Source organism: Chiloscyllium plagiosum, unplaced genomic scaffold (assembly GCF_037043375.1).
Source record: "Chiloscyllium plagiosum isolate Xiang-an unplaced genomic scaffold, Cpla_swu_hap1 HiC_scaffold_12, whole genome shotgun sequence".
NCBI lineage: Eukaryota > Metazoa > Chordata > Chondrichthyes > Orectolobiformes > Hemiscylliidae > Chiloscyllium > Chiloscyllium plagiosum.
Window position 1 is genome coordinate 99,166,145 of NW_028270150.1, and position 16,475 is coordinate 99,182,619.

Genomic DNA, 16,475 nt, shown 5'->3' on the forward strand with positions numbered 1-16,475 from the left:
AGCTGTGGACCACTTGCTGTTTAAACCTTTTCCATACACAAGAATTTCTGATCTCCCAGGCATCCATACCTTTCTATTCAATAGAATGCACAGCTGGTTGGTATGGCTCACACTCCTCTTCATCAGAATCAGCAATCGAGGGTGGGACTGTCTTCATCAAATGCTTCTCTGCAAGGCTTTCTCCTCTCTGATGGACCAGGTTGTGCAAAATACACAAGAAAATGGCCATAATTGACACTCTTATGGGTACATTTTAAAGAGCACCACCTGATCTGTCCAAAGATCTAAAGCAGATGCTGATGGCTCTAGTTCATGCATGGCTATTATTATACCTCCTCCCAGGCTCTTTCCATAGATTCCTTCCTGGTGTAATACATCTTTAAAGATGAGGCAAGGGCTGTGTGGAACAGGTTTAGAATGTAGAACAGTATGGCACAGTACAGGCCCTTTGGCCCTCAATGTTGTGCCAACTTTTTATCCTACTCTGGGATCAAACTAACCTACGTACCCTTAATTTTTCTATCATTGACGTGCCTATCCAAGAGTCATTTAAATGTCCCTAATGTATCTGATTCTACTACCACTGATGGCAGTGCATTCCACACACCCACCACACTCTGTGTAAAGATCTGATATCTCCCCTAAACTTCCTCCAGTTACCTTAAAATTATAGCCCCTTGTGATTGCCCTTTCCACCCTGAAAAATGTCTCTGGCTATCCACTCTGTGCCTCTCATCATCTTGTACACCTCTCTCAAGTCAATTCTCATCCTCTTCGCTCCAATGAGAAAAGCCCTAGCTCTCTCAACATTTCTTCATAAGACATGCCCTCTAAGCCAGGCAGCCTCCTGGTAAACCTCCTCTGCACCCTCTTTAAAGTTTCCACATCCTTCCTATAATGAGGTGACCAGAACTGAACACAACATTTCTAAGTATGGTCTAACCAGGCTTTTATAGACCTGCAGTATAAATTCAATCCCCCTGCCACTGAAAGCCAACACCATACACCATCTTATCAACCGTAATAGCTTGAGTGGCAACTTTGAGGGATCCATAGATGTGGACCCCAAGATTCCTCTGTTCCACCACACTGCCAAGAATCCTGCCTTTAATCCTGTAATCTGCATTCAAATTTGACCATCCAAATGAATCACTTCACATTTTTCCAGGTTGAACTCCATCTGCCACTTATCAGCCCATTGCAACCTACAACAGCCCTCCACACTATCATAACTCCACCAACCTTCATGTCATTAACAAACTTACAAACCCACCCTTCCACTTCCTCATCCAAGTCATTTATAAAAAAGAGCAGAGGTCCCAGAACAGATCCCTGCAGTATCCATTATTGTATAGAAGACAGCCATCCAAAAGTTTGGAGACAGTGAATCTTCCTGCAACCTGACCGAGTCTAAGTAACCATGACGCATACATCCTATCTAGAGAATATACATACTTGCATTATTTAGTGATTATAACTGCATGTAATTTGGATTTTGAGCATTTACTACAGCACAGATGCAATCAATTACCTCTTGATCCTTTGAAAATCCATCCAGGGCTGCAAACCTGCTAGCTTATTCCACTTGACTAGCATGGTCACATGTAATAAAATGTATTTCATTGGCATACCAAACATGGCATTATGAAAACCTTATGAGGTAACAGGCTGCAGGTTTAGTGATTCCAATAAGGTCTTCACATGCTACTGGAATGATTCAAAGGCCACAGTGGCTTTGAAGGCGACAGACGCTAGCAGCCACTTGCCTAATCAGAAACTAACTCCCAATAAAGCAAGTCATAAAGAAATGGGACTGTCTTCCTTGAGAAATGCAGAATGGCAGAGCAAGGTCAAGGGGCTGAATGGCCTCCCACAGCTCCAATTTTTTTGTTTTTATTTCCAGACTCATTGTTCTTCTGACATCTACGTGTGCGACATCCTGACCCTGTATGTTCAGTTGCCAGGATAGTGCCTTTACCTATCTCTGCCTGCCTGATGTTGCTGTCTTCCCTCCTAAACCCCTTGCCTCGTTATAAGTTTCCCATCTTGCTGGACAGTATGGCTCATTTGTCCCTGATCAGCTAGCCTCCTCTTCATGGGGGAGACACCTCAAATAGAGCAGACAATTCCCAACAGGGACAGCAATATAGAGCACAAATGCTGCAGTGCTCATTTGATTGGTACACTCCTTTTTACCCCCTTCTGAGAAAATGTCCCAGTGCAGGTTGAAATATAATGAACTACACTTGCCAAGTCTTCCATGTACAACAGCAGACACTTATATTAAGTCAGTCATAGTCCCATTTGCAGCAGCCTAATGGTACTGTTGTTGGACTAATAATCCCACCATAGTAGATGATGAAATTTAAATTTAATTTTTTTTTAAAATCTGGAATTAAAAGTTCTAAAGATGACCACGGTCAATTGTCATAAAAACCCATCTGGTTCACTATTATGCTTTAGGGAAGAAAACTGCTGTCCTTATCTGCTATGTCCTACAATGTGACTCCCGGCCACAATAAATGTGATTTGACTCTTGACTGCCCTCTGAAATGGCCTAGTAAGCCATTCAGTTGTATCAACTATTAGAAAGGGAAAAGGAACAACGTTTGGCAGACAGCCAGGCATCAACTAAGGCACTGGAAGTAACAATGGCAAAAAACAGCCCTTTCAACCCTGCAATGTCCTTATTCGTAATATCTGGGGGCTAGTACCAAAGTTGAGAAAACTGTCTCACAGACTAGTCAAGCAGCCTGACACGGTCACACTCATGGAATCATACCTTATACACAAAGTCCCAGATAACACCATCATCAACCCTGTTGCACCAGCAGATCAGATCCAGCAGGGGTGGAGGCACAGTGACATACAGACAGGAGGGAGTTGCCCTAGAAGTCCTCCACATTGACTCCAAATCCCATAAAGTCTCATAGCATCAGGTCAAACATTAACCTGTTGATTCCACCTACTGTGCTGCACCTCCCCTACAGTTAATGGATGAGTACTCCTACATGTTGAGCAACATTTAGAGGAAGCACTGAGAGTGGCAAGGGTGTAGAATGTATGCTGGGTGGGGGGACTTCAAAGTCTACCAACAGTGGCTGCACTATTATTGACCAAGCTGGTCAAGTCCAAAAGGACATAGCTGCCAGATTGATGGTGACAGGTGGTGATGGAACTAGGGGAGAAAAACATATTTCACCTTATCCTCACCAATCTGCATGCACTGATGCATCTCTCCATGACAGTACCAGTAAGGGTGACCATTGGCAGTTCTCGTGGAATTGAAGTACCAACTTCATTTTGACAACACCTTTTATCATGTTGTGTGGCATTCTCATTGTCCTAAAATGGGTCAGACTTCAAACACATTTAGCAACTCAAGACTGGGAATCTATTTGTGCTGCTGCTGATAGGCCACAGCACATGTTGTACTCCAACACAATCTGTAACCTCATGGCTCAGCGAACTCCACACTCTATCGGAATTATCAAGCCAGGGGATCAACCCTGGTTCAATGAAGCATGCAGGAGGGTGTGCTAGGAGCAGCACCAGGCAGACTTAAAAATCAGGTCTTAACCTGTCTAAACTACAATATGGGACTACTTGCATGCCAAATAGCATAAGACCCCCAGCAAGTGATACAGCTGAACAATTCTATAAACAACATATCAGATCTAAGTTCTGAGTCGTGTCACATCTAATCGTTAACAATGGCAGGCAGTTAAAGTCGTCACTAAAGGAGGAAGCTCCTCAAAAAGCCCCATCCTAATAATGGGGTAGTCCAGCACACAAATGCAAAAGATAATGCTGAAAGTTTCCAACTGTCTTCAGCCAGTAGTAGACTGTTCATTTCAGTTTCTTTGAGAGGCTCCCAGCATCGCATATGCAAGTTTTCAGTGAACTTGATTCACTCCATGTGATACGTACTAATGGTTGGAGGCACTGGATACTGGAAAGGCTAATAAGCCTAAGGCAATAGTACTGAAGACTTGTGGTCCAGAACTTTCTGCGCCCTAGCCAAGCTGTTCCAGTACACCTGCAACACTGGCATCTGCCCCCCTCACACACACCGCATGTCCACCTCATAGTGCACTATAAGCAGGACAAATCCAACCTGGTCAATTACTATTCCAACAGTCTCCATTATCAGTAATGTGTTGAAAGGTGACATCACTAGCGCTATGAAGCAGCATATGAATAGCAATAAGCTGCTCACTGATGCTCAGTTTGGTTTCTGCCAGGGTCACTCAGCTACTGACCTCATTACAGCTATGGTCCGAACATGGACAAAGGAGATGAAGTCCAAAGGTGAAGTGAGATTGCCCTTGACATCATGCTCACATTTGAACAAGTGTGGCATCAAACAATTTGAGCAAAACAGGAGTCAATGGGAAAATTCTCTGCTGGTTGGCGTCATACCTCACACAAAGGAAGATGGTTGTGGCTGTTGGAAATTAATCATCATTGCATTTGTGGGCAGCACGGTGGCACAGTGGTTAGCACTGCTGCCTCACAGTGCCAGAGACCCGGGTTCATTTCCCGCCTCAGGCGACTGACTGTGTGGAGTTTGCACGTTCTCCCCGTGTCTGCGTGGGTTTCCTCCGGATGCTCCGGTTTCCTCCCACAGTCCAAAGATGTGCAGGGTCAGGTGAATTGGCCATACTAAATTGCCCGTAGTGTTAGGTAAGGGGTAAATGTAGGGGTATGGGTGGGTTTCGCTTCGGCGGGTCGGTGTGGACTTGTTGGGCCGAAGGTCCTGTTTCCACACTGTAATGTAATCTAATCTAAATCTAATCTAATACCTCCAGGACAACTCTACAGGAGTTTGTCAAGGTAGCGTTCTTGGTCCAACCACCTTCAAATGACTCATCAATAACCTCCTCACCATTTTCCAGGTCTTATTCTCACCAGAATAAGATCAGATGTGGAGATGTTTACTGATGACTGCACAAAGTTCAACACCATTTGCGACTTCTCAAATGCTGCCTCGAAAATATTCAGGCTTGGGCTAATAAGTGGCAAGCAACTTTCTTGGTGCACAAATGCTAGGCAATGAATACCTCCAAGAGAAAATCTGACCATCGCCCCTCAACATTCAATATTACCACCCAACTGATCCCCAACTGTCGGGTCATCACCATTGACCAGAAACTGAACGAGACAAGCCATATAAATACTGTGGCTGTAAGAGCAGTACAGGGGCTAGGAATCTTGCAGCAAGTAACTCACCTCCTAACTCTCCAAAGCCTGTTCACCATCTACATGCCATAAGTCATACTGCGATGGAATACTCCCCATATGCCTGAACCAGCACAGCTCCAACAGCACTCAAGCAGCTCAACATTATCCAGGACAAAGCAACCTGCATTATTGGCACTGCATTCACAACTATTCAATCCCTTCCATCACTAGTATTCAGTAATCGCAAAGTGTACTCTCTGCAGAAATTCACAAAGGTCCCTAAGACACCACCTTCCAAATCCACAACCACTTCCATCTAGAAGGACAAGGTCAGCAGGTAAATGGGAACATGGGAACTGCAAGTCACTTTTTACCCTGACTAGGGAAAAATATTGCCATACCTTCCATGTCACAGGGTCAAAATCTTAGAACTTCCTCCACAAAAAGATTGTGGGTTTACTTACACCAAACAGACTTCAACAGTTTGAGAAGGCAGCTCACCACCACCTCCTCAACAGCAACTAGGATGGGTAATAAGTGCTGGCCCAGCCAGCACTGCCAAAATCCCATGAGTGCACTTAAAAAGGAACAAGCCTTACCTTTCACTTTTTCTTGTCTCTTTGGTGAGGTCACTGAAATGCTGTGATTTTCTGGGCTCACAATCTCAGCCCTTTTCACTTTCTGTGCACTCCGCAGGGGACTGACATGAAAATAAAATAGATTGCACAAACATTACAACCAAGTAAGATGAAAACAGTAGTAAAAATATTAATGTCTCTAAAAGAGGATATAGTTTACAAATAGATTATATCCAACTAATAGCTAGTCACTCAACTTTAAAAATCCATCCTTTTCAAATGATACGCAAATAGTTACGCAGAGTTTATGACAGGCCCCAAGGAGGGGCTCAGTAGATATAATCAAGAGATAGAAGAGAAATGTCCTCTTTGTTATATTGAGTGGGCTGACACACAAGGAAAAATAAACAAAAAAGGATAAAACAATGATAGGAAGGAGATAGGTATCACACATTAGCTGTTTAAAGTATAAAAGTAGAGATTAAAATACAACTAGGTTTTGACGCATGATAATAATTAGGTTAAAAAAGGGATAGCCACAAATAAGTATTGTTTCCAGCTCAAAAGGAAGGGAGCAGCATGCTTAAAGAAATTCAATTATGATGCCAAACAGAAATGAACCAAGAAAACCTATAGCATTAATCCAACAGGGCCAATACAAGTACAAGTCGTTCTGGTATAATGCAAATTTTGTCAATGACAAATTGGCTATAATGTGATTAACGAATTGTAAATGTTGCTGTTTGGATAATGCAAACTTTCTACTGAACGAGTACAGTGATTTTCTATAGTGATCTTCTACAGTGTGATCTTTCTATAGCGGGAAGTCACAGAGCAACGCAACTGTTGTGTTATAGCAGAATGACCTGTACATTAATTCATCTGCATCAGAAAGAGGGTATTCTTTCCATACAAGTCAACTGGTATTAGCATAAGTTTTCTAAGCTATACTAAGCATGGTTACAAAATGAAACTGTTGACATTCTTGCAAAATACATATACATTTGATTAATCCCAACACTTTGATTTGTTATAAGGTTATAACTCTACACAACTAATTCTGTGTCTTGTACTCCCATCAAGTGAGACACAAAGCCAGCACTGCAGCCTGCTTCAATATACAGTGTATTAGTTTTTGAGTTTCCGTGTTTAACCCTAAACCATATGTACGTATACAATTTTCAAGTGTGCAGAAAATAATCCAAGATTATTATGATATTGAATGTGTGAAAGTGATTTACTTCTCAATTAATCAAATTTTCCACTGAATATCAATTACATAAATTATAAACATTAGACAACATTCATTCAATTAAAGTAACAGAGAGAACTTGCCTGGTATTAACAGGTATAGCTAAAGGAGCCACAGGTGTGTGCTCTAACTTTTGTTGCTGGTTGGAAACTGGAAAACAAAAGTAGCTTGCACTTTATGGTATATAACATCAGCACCACAAATTTCAACAAGTACGGGATCCATAGAACTGGATCTGAGTCAAAGGAGTAACAGAACAACTGCAAATGGGATCACTGTATTCAGATAGTATAAAGGTTATATGTGTCTCATGATCTATCATAAATGGAAGAAGTAATCTTTATGCTATCTGAATACAGTGAGCGCATTTGCAGTTGTTCTGTTACTCCTTTGACTCAGATCCGCTTAGCCTGCACATCCCCGGACACTTGTCAGCAATTTAGCATGGCCAGTCCACCTAAACTGCACATCTTTTGACTGTGGAGGAGACCTGGAGGAAACCCACACAGACACCAAGACAACATACAAATTCCACACTGACAGTCACCCGAAGCTGATATAAAACTCAGGCAGCGGTGCTAACCACTGAGCCTATCACCCAACTCAGATTAATTAACATTATATCAGCATTAGATAATAAGCCAGAGAGATAATAGGGCCATGTACCAAAATCACTGGATTACCATAAATCAGAAATCAGACTGGACCTGCCATATAAATACTGTGGCTGCAAGAGCAAATCAAGATGATGAATTATGTAGTAGCTCACCGCCTCTCTCCCCAGTGTCCATCTGCCATCTACAAGGATAAGACAGGAGTGTAATGGAATACTGTCCAATTTCCTGAAGAGCTGCAGTTCCAAAAATCAAGAAGCTCAATAACACTCAGGACGAAGTAGCTCATTGATTGGCATCATATCCAACACCAGCAAAATTAGCAGATAGTGTTTAATGTAGGGAAATGGGAACTTGTACATTTTGGCAGGAAGAATAGTGAAGTAGCTGCAGAGAGGCCAGTACCTTGTCACCAAGACACCCTTTATTTATATGTTCATAGTACACTCGCTGTGACCAGCAAGCTTAGAGTCGGCCTCTGAAGTTAGGATACTCTTTGAATCCCCTGCTTATATCTGTCAGCCAAGCCTCCCAGGTTAACAACCCCAAACAAGGATCTCATAGCCAATGTGATCCACCTGGTTTTAATCATTATATCACAAACCACCCCTCCCATACACCCCACCCACCCACCCCTCCCCCACGTCTTTTTGTTTAGGTTCTCCTGGGACATTTTCACTACAGGTCTGGTTTGTCGGACTTAGAAACGGGCAGCATAGACCAACCATCGCCCATCTCTTTCATCCAGAGGATCTCCTCCTCTTCCAGCAATAATAGTATCAAGGCTACATCATCTTGGACTCTGAGGTTTCCTCAGCACTAGACAGAGGGGGCGAACCCATGGTTTCGAACAGGTCTTCTGGCTGTTTTGAGCAGTCAGGTATGTTTTGACCTTGCTCTGTTTGTGAGGTAGCAGCTTTCACATGATCCACGTTTGTTCAGGACTGCCTCACCAACATGAACTTTGTAATGCCAATAGACCTAACCTTGCATTGACCCTCACTTCATACCCATGCAGGGCCATTTCGTAAACTGTACAGTTTGATGATTCCTTTGCTTTTCAGCCTCCTGATATCTACCTCTACGTTTTCCTATAAGGTAAACAGCACCAGATGGGCCTTGCAAAATCACAGAATTGCTTCCTGGTCAGCTTGTAAAATGGCCTTGGCCCCTTTCACTGTCCCTAGCCCTTCCTGAAAAACTCCTGGATATTTAATTAGGACCTCATTCAGGGAGCTATTGTCTAATCAAAAAATGTTGAGCCAATCAAGGTGAATGTTTTTCAACCAATTCCGCCCCAATGAGCTTGGGCCGAGCATCTTACTGCAATCTGTGGTAATAGCACCAACTGCTTTTCATAGGAGATCAAAACCAAAAGTTATACCCTTCATCTGTAACAGATCTCCCATTCTCAGTCTGGCTGAGGTCTTGCATGAGCCTGGAGTCCAGAGCAAATCTTGTTAAAACAGTTTGCGCAACCACCAATGCAGTTGTGCCAGTAGTGACCCCCATAAGAAACAGGTGACCGTTCAACCAGCCATTAATTTTAATTTGTTGTAATTTGGATGTTGCTAAGCAATTTAACTCTTCCACCTAATATGTAGGTGGACTTGCAGGGATGGTATTCTCTTGGACACCAGACTGCAAGTTCTCTTACTCAAATCTGGCCTTGTGGGGCTCCTTTGCTATTGTGAACCTGATAGCAACTATTATGGCTTGTCGGCCTATATCCTGAAGAAGATTTTAGCCATTTAGCTGAGGCTCAGCTTTGCTGTGGGCTAACCTAGGTCCCCTTGCTCACAAAATACCCTGCATGAAACTCTGAAATTGCCTACACTCAAGTGGTGTTCTCCAAGCTAAGTCAGACAGGTAAGGGTGTCCACTTCCATTGGGATGCCCTGTAGTTTCCACGTTCCACTTGTTGTGTTTTCTAATGATGACGCCAGTTGTAATGCCTATTTGAAGTCCAGTTGGATTTCAGCTAGTAGGTTCTTGTGCATGATTACATCACTAATCCCACATACCAAACGGTCTTTCAGCATTTCATTCAGAGTTAACCCAAAATCATCCACCTCTTTCAGTTGTTTTAACCTAGTCATAGATACCGATTCAAATTCCTCTGGTTCTCAAACAGCCAAATAAAAGCAATTGCATCTCAGAGTTAGAGGTGGCTTGGGGTCATAATATTCTTTAACCAAATCCATCAACTCTTGGAAGGTTTTACTGTCTGGAGCCTCTGGGAAAGTTAAGCCCCTAATAAGCAAAAATGCGGCAGGTCTGCAGGCAGTGAGAAGGATCGCTCATTGCTTTTCATCTGTCCCAATGCCATTTGCCCAGGCAAAAAATTGTATTCTAACCACATACTGTGCCAAGTCTTCAACAGCAGGATTGAACAAGTCAAGATTTTCAAATAAAGGCATGACACCAGAAATGCTTACCCAAACTCAAATGTTCTTCAGGCATGTATTGTTTTCTCCCGTTGACATTGAAATAACTGCACAGAGGCCGTTGCCCCTTTCGCTGTGTCAACCTTTATTTACGTGTGCACAGTACACTGGCTATAATCAGCCAGTTCAGAGTCAGTCCCTGAAGTCAGGAGTCTGTCTGAATCTCCTATTTAGATCTGACTTCCTGATTGTTTGGGGTTGTTTACCTGGGCCAACCATCTCAGTCAATGAGATCCACCAGATTCCAATCACTACAAATAGATAAACACGATATGATTTGATTGGATTGGATTGCAGAACTCAATGTTACAAAGGGATCTGGATGCCCTAGTACATGTATCACAAAAGGTCAGTCTGCAGCTTCTGCAAGTGATTAGGAAGGCAAATAGAATGTTGGTGTTTATTGCAAGGTAAGTGGAATACAGAAGTAGCAAAGTTTTACTGTAGGTGTACACAATTTGACATGACCACATCTGGAGTTCTATGTAGTCTACATATTTAACAAAGCATTAGAAGCAATTGCGACAGGGTTTATCTGTCTCATTGTTGTGATGAAGTGATTATCTTTTGAAGAAAGTTTGAATAGGTTGGGCTTATACTCATTATTCTAGACTTCAATGATATTATTTAAGCATAACAAGATCCTCAGAAAGCTTAATAGTTGGATGTGGAGGGTATTTCCTCCTTTGGGGGACTCTGGAATGACGGTACGCAAAATAAGAACAAGAGATTTCCCTTTTTAGTCTGAGATTAGCAGATTTCTTTTTCTCTCAGAAGATTGTGATCTAAGGAGTTCTCTTGTCCAGAAAGCAGTGAAGGCTATCACTAAATTTCTACAAGGCCGAGTTCTCCATAGTAAAAACTGATGCAAAATACTGATTCAGTATCTCCTCCATCTCCTGTGGTTCCACATATACGTGGCCTTACTGATCTTTATAAGGGGCCCCTATTCTCGCCCTTGTTACTCTTTTGTCCTAAATTGCCCAGTAGTGTCCAGGGATTTGCAGATTAGGTGGAGTAGCCATAGTAAAAACCCTGTGTGGGGTTACAGGGATTGGATAGGGTGGGATGCTCTTTACAGTGTCAGTGTAGACTTGATGGGCCATATGGCCTCTTTCTGTACCATACGGATTCTATGATCTGACATTGGGGAAACAGGGAAATGAGACATAATATCACTCCAATTCACTTTACAGTCAGTTTGGTCTGATTTATTATATAATTGTCATTATAGGTCTCCGAGATATTAATTATAGCAATATTAACTCTGATGTGGGTATAATATTTTATTTAAAATATGTATCATAAGTAAAGTTTTAAACTGGAATTTATCACGTATGTACATTATACACACTAAGTAAAGAAATCAAATGCTCAATAAATTAGTAAATAACTAACCATAGTGCAACCTGCTGATGCAGTAACCTGATACAAGCTATATCAAGGCCAAGCAGTTCTGCCTGTGGCAGTTCCCTTGGGTAACTGTATCTAACTGATCCAATGACCCCCAACTGTAGGAACAAGATGATCTGCTCATAAGTGCAAAACCCAATGCCCAATATCTATGCACCAATACAGCACACATTGAGAAAAGCACTGAAATGGATGGAAACTGCATCATGCCTTGTTCTTTGTGTCTAACTCAACAAATGAAGAAAATTCATAATTCCTCAATACCAGCGGTCAACAGTAATATGGAGTCCTGCAATAAGTACCATCCACCTGAAAGGTATCATAATATTTCTTATGGTGCAACTAAGTTTTCTAAATTTCTACATTTTCTCATATTTTTACAACTGGAAAAGCATTGCCATTAAATACACTTATCTTCACTTTTTTTAACATAAATGTACCAGCAACCTAACACAGAATGGCATTACCCACACATAGCTTGCCCCCAGTAATACATAGATGTTCCTTACCTCTACGAGCTTCCAGTTGACTTGTTAGGACTTTTCGTATTTCATTTACCCACATATTTTTGACTTCATGTGTTGCTGCCTAATGAAAGATAAGTACATTCTTACATCTTGCAAATGTATATTGCAATTTCAGAGAACTTCAGGGTTATTGCAATGAAGTTATTATCCCCTCTGTACAATCATTGAAAGCTATTCCATCACTTAGAGGCAGTGGAGCATTCAAATTGCTTAATTCTGAGATAGGCCAGCATCAAAACAGAGGTGAAAATTGACATTTGTTCTTTTATTTGTAAAATGTCAAAAGTATGGTGTTAAAATGAAGTCTCTTTCCTTTTGATATATTTGTCTCCTAGCACATGTGAATTATTTGATAAAATGCTTTCTTGTAGCTTTATATCATGACTAAGGCTGCCACTGTTACTATTTCAAGGACTGAAGATTCCAAACTTTGTTGGTCATACAGAACAACACATGATGATTCAGACTCAACTATCATACTTTTGAAAGAAACTAAGCAAACAAGAAATGGGTCAAAATTAATTGCCTTGGTTCTTCACTGTCACTGAGAATTTCTTTAATGTCTGTCTGGTAACCTTTAAACCCACATCTATATGGCAAATTACATGCCAGAAGCAGAGCCATTGGAATGTTAAAAGTTTCTCCAACTGAACATGAAATTCAACAAACTAGTGGCCACTATACCAAAACAGTTGAGATATAATAGATTTAGTCAGGGTGTATGTGATCCAAGCTAGCATATGGCCAGCAAAGAGCCAGACAAATTGACCTGACTGTTGAAGGGGAAGAGTGGCAAATCTGAGGAAAACCCACTCCACAATAACCAGGCATGCTGCTGACTAAATTTCCATGAGGTATGATATGGCCAAGGACTAACATGGTGCCCAAAGTGTACTTAACTGCCCATGTAAATACTGCACCTTCTTGTAGACCTAGTAAATTTTGGTAGGGAGTGTGTTAACAAATATCTGTGGGTGCATTCATAGTAAAATGGAAAGACACTGCTCAATGAACATACAAATTAGGAGAAAATATACCATTGGGCTCTTCAACTCTGCTCCGCCATTCAATAAGATCATAGCTGATCTAGTTATTTTCTACACTCCATTTTTTCCATATCCTCAATAACTTTTTCATCCTTGGCTAACAAAAATGTATCTATTTCTGCCTTAATGTCAATAACTCCATCTTGAGTTTTTTTCCAAGTGCCCAGTTGTAATCTCCTTAACAGTTGACTCTAACGACTTCCCCACCATGGATGTCAAGCTAACTAAGCTGTAGTTTGCTGTTGGATTTTTATTTAATTTATTATTGTCACATCTGCTGAGATGGAGTGAAAAGTATTGTTTTGTATGCTAACCAGACAATTCGTACCTTACATAAGTACATCAGGGTAATAGAACAGAATGTAGGATACCGTGTTATCACTACAGAGAAGGTGCAGAGATAGATTAAGTCTAATATATGAGAGATCCATTCATAAGTCTGATAACTGCAGGGAAGAAACTGTTCTTAAATCTGTTGATACATGTTTTCAAACTTTTGTATCTTCTGCCTGATGGAAGAGGATGGAAGAGAGTATAACTGGGATGGGGTCGAGCTTTGATTACATTGGTTGTTTTCTGAGGCAGCGGGAAGTATAGACCAAATCAGTGGAAAGAAAGCAGATTTTGTCTAGGCTGCATTTCCAATACTGTCTGCAATGTTTTGAGGTCTTGGGCACAGCAGTTGCCATACCAAGCTGTGATACATCTGGATAGGATGCTTTCTATGGTGCATCTATAAAAATTGGTAAGAATCAGTGTGGACATGTTGAATTTCCTTAGCCTTCTGAGCAAGTAGAGGCATTAGTGTGCATTCTTGAAACGTAGTATTGATGTCTTTCTATCTCCCTTCCTTCTTGAGTACAGGGGTATTGCTTGCTGTCATCCATACTTAAGGAATCTTTCCAGTATCTAACAAATTCAGCAAAATTAACACCAATCCATCTATCATCTCATTCGCCACCTACTTAAAGACCCTAGGACAAAATTCATCAGGACCTGGAGACTTATCCACCTGCATATCCATCAATTTGCTCAGTACCACTTCCTTAGTGATTTCACCCAGTTCCTTCCTTCCTCCAACCTCTAACCTCTAGATTTACAGATATTATTGGTAGGTTTTTGTAATCAGCCATAGTGAATTAAGCAGCAAAATATTTTTGATTACATCTGTAATTTATTTATTTTCCACTGTTAATTCATTATTTTCACTGACCAACACTACCTTTACTCATTATTTCCTTTTCAGATACCTTTCAGCTTCTCTCATGCTCTAATCTAGGAGTTCTAATTAACTTTTAGTCATTCTCTGCCATTCTTCTATTCATTGTATACTTACTAGTCATCTGTTATGCAACTCAGCTTTCACAATCATATGCTTTTTTCCTTAAGTCTGATGCTTTATTTAATGTCTTCGGTTTACCACAGTGGGTTATCCCCTTGGAATTTTTCTTTATAGTAGGAATGTATTTATTCTGAGCACTCTAACATCCCTTTAAAGATCAGAAGAGAAGGAGTGGCAGATATATCTCCTAACCTAATATCTCAACTCACTTCAGCTTTCATGCCCACATAGTCGCTCTTTTTAAATGTAAAATACTAATTTTAGAATCACTGTTCTGCCTTTCAAACTGGAAGTAAACTTCAATCATATTATGATCACTGCTGTCTCGAGGTGCCTTTACTCTGAGTCCATTAATTGATACTGTCAGATTACACAATACCATGCCTATTATTGCTTGCTCTCGTTGATATCAAAAATGCTGCTGGAAGAAACTATCTTGAAACAAAAGCATTCTAATAACTCATCACCAGGGCATTCTAATAACTCATCTAATTTTTGTAGTTTATATATAAATTAAAATAGCCCATAATTATTCACATGCCTTTACCACAAGCACCCAATGTTAGTCTGGTGTGATTTATGCTAAAAGCGGTTACTGTTCATGAACCTGTGAACCAACCCAACAAGTAATTTATTTTCCCTAGTATTCCTTATCTTCACCCAAAATAGACTCTACAACTTGATTGCCGAAACTAAGGTAATTCTAATTATTGCACCAATACGATGATTTGGAACGTCACCCCTTTCATCTTTACCTAGCTACCAATTCTTCTTGAATGTCATATACCCACTAATATTCAGATTCCAATTTTTGTTATCCTGCAGCCACATCTCCAAAACGGCTATCAGATTATAGTTATTTCTTTCAATGTGCATTATCAATTTCTTAACTTGTTATGCATGTTTTACTCATTCAGGTACAGAATCTTTGATTTTGGATTTTTTTTGTCATTCTTGTGGCAACTAGTCTGAAATATTGTTATACTCTTAGGTTTTTTTCTTTGCCTACTGTGGTCCTGCCTTTCTTGTACCTTCATTTAACATTTTGCCCTCCTGCCTTGACTTGTTACAATAACTAACTTTGACCCATCACTCTGCTGGACAAGTTTAAAGGCCTTTCTATTTATATAATTGTGAGACTCACAATAACACCAGTTGCAGTATAGTTCAGGTCTTGACTATTCCAAATGTAGAGATCCCACTTTCCCCAGTTCTGGTGCCTGTGTCACATTCTTCCTTTGGTATGATGACCAGAGCTGCACACAATACTCTAGTTGTGGCTCAACCAACATTATATACAGTTCCACCATAACCTCTTTGTTCTTGTATTTAATGCCTTGACTGATAAAGTCAGGTCTTTTCTGTACCATCTTAACCGCCTTTGCTATCTTCAAGGATCTGATCTTATGTATTTCCTACCATTCAACATGTATTCCCATGGCTTGTTAGTGCTGCCAAAATGAATTACCTCACATTTTTCAGGATTACATTTCATTTCCCAGTGTTCAGCCCATCTGATCATTTATCTATTTTATCCAGTTGTCTAAGGCTTTCCTCCTTGCTTTTTACCACATCACCAATTTTTGTGTCACATGCAAACTTACTGATCAAACCTCCTGCATTCATGTCTCGATCATTAATAGACATAACATACAGCAAGCAACCCAGCACTAAATGCTATGGAACGCCACTGGAAACAGGCTTCCCGTCACAATGCGGGTAAGTGAAAAATACCCTTTGACCTACTCACACTAAACTATCCTCTCCAGCTACTACATTCCTTCTTACGCCTTTCACTTAAGAGGCTTCCTGTACTGCACTGAATGGCAAGTTAGCAGATCCACTCTGCAGCACTTACTCTAATCCAAACATCTTGAGAAAACCTCAGGCCTTTTGGACAATTGAGGCTGCTATACTCCTGTCCCTGGGTCCCCTTTTCTCCCTCACTTGCAGCAACACCACCTGACTCTGACTAAATCAGAAGATCCTGTATTAATATCCTGCATTCTGCAATAAAACGGGCAGGTAATATCACTCCTGTATGGTCAGTCATTGTGTCTACAGTTCAGCCT

The 16,475-nt window shown here is 40.8% G+C and overlaps 1 protein-coding gene across 8 annotated transcripts in view; it reads right to left on the reverse strand.

The window, feature by feature from the left end:
- mcf2la (mcf.2 cell line derived transforming sequence-like a) overlaps window positions 1-16,475 on the reverse strand; it is a 239,539-nt gene that overhangs the window by 11,329 nt on the left and 211,735 nt on the right. For all 8 annotated transcript variants that reach the window (XR_015758942.1, XM_043700234.2, XM_087993072.1 and 5 more), the window contains exons 24-26: window positions 11,998-12,076; window positions 7,098-7,164; window positions 5,784-5,884 (exon numbers count right to left, since the gene is read on the reverse strand). Coding sequence is in view for 7 of the 8 variants with exons in the window: in XM_043700234.2 (XP_043556169.2) it covers window positions 5,784-5,884; window positions 7,098-7,164; window positions 11,998-12,076 (247 nt within the window). In the remaining variant the exon portion in view is untranslated. The remainder of the gene's footprint in view (window positions 1-5,783; window positions 5,885-7,097; window positions 7,165-11,997; window positions 12,077-16,475) is intronic.